This window comes from Myotis nattereri, assembly GCF_964212035.1.
Source record: "Myotis nattereri genome assembly, chromosome: 19".
Taxonomy (NCBI): Eukaryota; Metazoa; Chordata; class Mammalia; order Chiroptera; family Vespertilionidae; genus Myotis; species Myotis nattereri.
In genome coordinates, this window is record NC_138095.1 from 13,557,074 (window position 1) to 13,562,403 (window position 5,330).

At 63.2% G+C, this 5,330-nt stretch overlaps 1 protein-coding gene across 1 annotated transcript; it reads right to left on the reverse strand.

The window, feature by feature from the left end:
• Positions 1–1,115: 1,115 nt before the first annotated feature.
• GSC2 (goosecoid homeobox 2) lies at positions 1,116–2,475 on the reverse strand (the record flags this gene model as incomplete). Its single annotated transcript, XM_081114086.1, has 3 exons — positions 1,116–1,220; positions 1,862–2,115; positions 2,232–2,475. The coding sequence occupies 3 exons, from the start codon at positions 2,473–2,475 to the stop codon at positions 1,116–1,118; spliced, it is 603 nt and encodes a 200-aa protein (XP_080970212.1).
• Between the last annotated feature and the right edge of the window lie 2,855 nt (positions 2,476–5,330).

The following is a 5,330-nucleotide window of genomic DNA, read 5'->3' on the forward strand; positions in this document are numbered from 1 at the left end:
ATGGAAAGGAAAGCAGACGTTTTCAAGGCAGTGTGGGTGTGTGGGTAGGTCTCCCCAGCTGAGCCTCCTCTTGTCCTACAGGGTGGCAGAAATTGACTGCTGTGAGGGAGGCAGACACCACAGCATGGAAATCTGCCCCCCAGGGAGGAAGCAAAGGACCCCCCCACCATGAAGCAACACATAGAGGCCAGTGCAGGCCTCCAGGGTGCCAGACCAGTACTGGTAGGGCAGTCTGCTCTGCTGAGGGGCACCCTGGTGCAGGGATTGAGTACTTACTGGACTGTGCTCCCCAAGGCAAGTTGCCCGCCCCCCTCCCTGGGAAGGAGAGAAAAGGGACAGGTTCCGGTTGGGTGTGGGAGTGGAGCCAGGGCAGACTTCGGACTCAACTTCTTTTTGTTTGTTTTGTTAGCCTCACCGGAGGATTTTTAGAGAGTGGAAGGGAGGGGGGAGAGAGAGAGAGAGAGAGAGAGAAATATCGATGTGAGAGAGACACATCAATTGGTTGCCTCCCAACCAGGGCCGGGTCTCGAGCCTGCAACCGAGGTACCGACATGACAGGAATTGAACCTCTTCAGTCCAAGGGCTAATGCTCTATCTACTGAGCTGAACTAGCTAGGGCTAGACTCCACTGCTTTTGTGGTGTTTTAGCAGCTTGTTTGTTTTCCGTTGTTGCAATAGGCTCACAGGAAAGGTTTGAACATGGAGCTGGCAGCAACCCCAGGATGCACAGACGTGACCACGCACCCTGCTTCGGGGGGGCTGGAGGCCAGGTCCGGGGTCACATGGAGGGTGCAGAGAGGAGGGAGGCCCGCAGGCCCAGGAAAGAAAGGATTCTAGGTCCCCTCTGGACAGCGGGCGGTTCCTGTCCCCTGGGCGGGTTAGAGCCTGGAAGGAGGGGCGTGGAAGCCGACCTGCTCTGTGCCCGCCCTGCCCCCAGGCCTCTAGCCCGCAGGCCATTGGGCAGCAGAGCGCACCTGGGTCCTCGCAGTTCTCTCCTTTCACGAGCAGGCGGCGCAGGGACACTCACAGGATGCTCACGCCACGGCAGAGGAGGGCAGGACAGCCCCTCTCGGAGCCGGCCGGAGGCGGCCAGGCCGAGGAGCAGCTCGCGAGGATCAGCATCTGTCCTTGGGGGGCTTCTTGGCTCCGGGCAGGAGCCTCGCAGCCGCAGACGCCCGCTTCTGGTGTCGCCATTTGGCCCGGCGGTTCTTGAACCAAACCTGAGGAGGAGGAGCTGCTCAGGCAGGACCCGCGTGCACCGGGCTCCCATTGGGGGGGGGGGGTCCCGCCGGGCTCCCATTGGGGGGGGTCCCGCCGGGCTCCCATTGGGGGGGTCCCGCCGGGCTCCCATTGGGGGGGGGGGTCCCGCCGGGCTCCCAGAGGTGCGGGTCCCGGCGGGCGTGAGGGCGGACGAGCGCTACGGAACCGGCGTGGGGTAGCAGCTGCGGCCACGGTCCGGTCCAGGTCGCAGGACGGGAACCCCTTTCCCACGCGGACCAGCCATCCCTCCCCCCCCGCAACCCCTTCCCACCCCCGTCTCCGCCGCGCGGCGCCCAGGGCGCCCCTCCTGCCGCTCGGTGGTCTTCTGAGCTTCCCGAATTCTGGAACTGGACCGCGCGCCTCATTTACCGTCAGGGCGAAATAAAGTTTAAAACAAAGGAAAGGGAAACTAGCCTTACCTCCCCTCTGGTTCCCAGATTTCCTTCCCCACCCGTGCCTGTCCCCGCCGGCCCCTCGCCCCATGGCTGTCCCGGGGCCTCCCGCCCCTCCCGCCGCCGCCCCCGCCCCAGCGCGGACGTTCCGAGAAGAGGAGCCGCCCGGACCCCGGGGACCCTCGGGCAGCCCCGCAGGCGGGCCCCACCTCCACGCGCTCCTCGCGCAGGCGGATGCGGCCGGCCAGGCGCTCCCGCGTGCCCACGTCGGGGTACTGGTTCTGCACGAAGAGCGCCTCCAGCGCCTGCAGCTGCTCCTCGCTGAAGATGGTGCGGTGGCGCCGCGTGCGCCGCTGCGGGCCGGGGCCGCCCGTGCCCGGGAGTGCCCCGGAGCTTCCGGGCGGCACGGCCAAGGGCAAGGGCGCCGAGGGCCCCAGCCTCAGCGGCCACGGCAGCCGCGCGCCTGCGGGGCGAGGGCGTGGTGAGGCGCGGGGCGGGGAGCGGGGGGCGGGGGGCGCGCTCTGCACCGACCTCGCCGTGACCCCGCACCTCCCGCGCCCGCGCCCCGCGGCCACTCACCCAGCCTGGCGGCCGGCTCCGGGGGCCTCCGGGGGCCGCAGCAGCAGCAGCAGGCGCAGGGCGCAGCCTCGGGCGCCCCGGGGTCCCCGGGCTCCGCAGGGCTCTGGCGGCCGGCTGGCTGCGGCGGGCGGGCAGCCCGGCCCGGGGGGCGTCTTTCGGGCAAACTGGAGAGGATGTGCTCGATGGAGAAGGGGCAGGGCTGTCCAGGGCCCCTGCGGCTCGTCGCACCCCCCGCCGCTGCCATTCCGGCCCGGCCCGGCCGCCGCCGCCTCTGGAATATATACGTCGGGGGTGGGGGGAGCGCGCGATAATCCCCGGGCCGGGCGCCTGGTCCACGCGGGCTAATCCCGCCGCGTGGCCGGGAGCTCGCTAATCCCCGACAGCGGCGGCGGCAAATGCTGTCCCGCCACGGCGCGCGGGGGCCAGCCGAGCCTCGGGGACGGGACCCGCAGGAAGCGCGGGGAGCCTCCCACCGCCCGCGGAGCCTGACCGCCTCGCCGTGCTGCTAGGGTAGCGGCCCGAGGACGCCCTCACCCTGGCAGCCCTCGAAGCGGAGCGGCGCCTCTGGGCCAGACGCTGGCCCCCTCCTCCTGTAGCCAAGGAGCCCGGGGCTGCTCCTGGTCCCCATCGGGACCCTATCGAGGCGGGTGAACCGGTCAGAAGAAACCCACCCAAACTGCACAGCCTCCTAGCCCCGTCACTACTGGGCCCCAACCTCAAACGGGGCAAAGCCAGGATCCCAACCAAACTCTTGGGCCCCAAACTTCCCACCCGCTTCAGAGCCCAGTCTTAGCCTCCTGGAGGAAATAGGGGTGAGGGCAGGAGCTGTGTCCCCAGTTCCCGGCCTTCTCTCCTGGGTCAGGGAAGCCTATACAAGCCCTAACTCACATGCCATTGGTTTGGGGGCTGGGCAGTGAGTGGGAAGAACCTGCTGAGACTGACAGTGTGTCATTGAGGCAAGTGAGGAAAATGCTATTGGAACATGGAGGGAAGGAGACCCTGGTCAGAGCGGCAAGCATTTAGCAACATGGTGACCTGCAGTAGAGCAGGACATAGGGAATGGACAATGGACCTAATGAATGAGAGGATCTAGCTGAGGAGCTGCCCAGCGGGGATGTTGAAGGAGCTGCCTGGCTTCTAGTTACCCTCAGTGAATGGAGAGGAGAGAACTGAGCTGCAGAGGGAAATGCTAAATACAAAGAAGCCAGCCCACTGCGTTAAACACAGCCAGCTGCATGAACCAGCAGTTCCCTTCCTGGGGATGTACCCTAGAGAAGTGAAAACTTCCGTTCATACAGACGCTGCCGACGAGTGTTTACAGCAACTTTATTCATCATCGCCAAAGCCCACCAGCAGGTGAGTGCATGCATGCACTGAGGTCCACCATGCCAGGGAGGAACCCAGAGTGACAGTGACACACAACACAATGGACCTTAGAGACATGGTGCTGAGTAAAAGCCAGTCCCAAAAGGCTGCATCCTTGTGATTCTATTTATGTGACACTTTGGAAAAGGCAACGTCAGAGTGACAGAGAACAGATCATTGGTTGGGGTGGAGGAGGACCAAAGTGAGTTGTTTAGGGTGAGGGAGCACCCCAAGGGAGACGGCAGAGGAGAGAGGAAGATGCTGAGAGGGAGGGCCAGCTCCACTCCAGCTTGGGGTGTCTGGGGTCACCTTGACTGAGGTTCGGGGTGCACAGCTTCCCCTGCCAGGGTGCCTCCCATCTGGCTGACGCTCCAGTGAGTCACCAGCTCACATCTTGGGGATGGAGGGGTCCTGGGTGGGGCAGGGGGCACTTACCCCAGCCCTACTGTGCCCAGCCGACTGCTTCTCAAATTAGGTCCGCTGCATTCAGGCTCCCCAGGATCCTGGTTGGGCACAATCTCTGGGCAGAGGTAGGAGAGGAGGGGTGATGGATAGGCTTTGGCCTCTGATGCTTGAGTTGGTTGTGAGGCTGTACCAGGCTCCCCTTCTCCCAGGAGTGGTGAGTGGCTCTGAAGGTGTAGGTGGCTCCCCTGATGGGTAGATCCAGATTCTCATCTTCGAGGTCATCCAGTGGACGGGGAGATCTAACATCCGCCTCCCAGGATCAGAGCTTGGTTCCCCTGCCAGTGCGGGGACCCCGCTGCTGTCATGAGAGCTGAGTGGCCCAGCAGCTACAACAGTTTCTGTTTTGTGCCACTTTTGCTGTGTTCCTGGGGAAAGCAGCCCCTCCAAGACCCAGAACCTAAAGTCACAAGGATGTGAACACAGATTCCCTGGCTGGGTCCCTGTGAATACTGGCGAGCGGGGCTCCCCATCTCCACCCCCAGGTCCAGACCCATGTTTTCCAGGAATTGGAAACGCAGCACCATGTCACACCAGTTCTCTACGTGCCTCTTCCCTCGACTTCCTTGTCTCTGAAATTCTGGCCTGGATGTCCAGGCCCCAGAACCAATCGACTCAACTGTTTGCTGTGGCCCTCGGGTCCCTGTCTTCTTTTCCTCAGCACTGTCCCTTCCACACCATGTGGATGACTGACGTGCTGCTCCATGGAAGCCCTGCCCTTTGGGGACTTTCCCCTCATCGCTCCTGTTCAGGGCCACCCGAGGTATCAGCAAAGGAGGCCACATGGGTGTGTCAGTCACTCGCTCAGGCAGCTTGCTTGTGTCTGGGTTTGCTGGGAGTGGATCCCGGCAGTGCCTCTTCCACTGTGTGACAGCACCTCAAGCTTTGGTGGTTCAGACAGTCTCCAGCTCTGATGAGCCATTTGGGCCACATGGTCACTTGACAGCCCAAGGTCAGATGCTCAGTGTCTGCCAGGGGCCAGCAACATGCAAGGGGCTGGTTTATGAATGGCATGAAGTACAGCCTCGCTCCAGAACCCTAGGAGCTTACACTGTAACTCTCCCACCAAAAACCACCCCCAGACCCCACGTGACACCTTTCTCTGCTGTAGCATTCGCCAGGGGTTCTGCCAGGTCATAGGGCTGCTTGTGACAAAGCCTGGGCCTCCTGTAGACTGCTTTTCTGCTCTGGGCTCTACTCAGAGCAGGCATACTCTGTCTCATGCAACAAATGGCTGGGGCAGTATTCCTAAATTCAGAACATGCTGCCTCC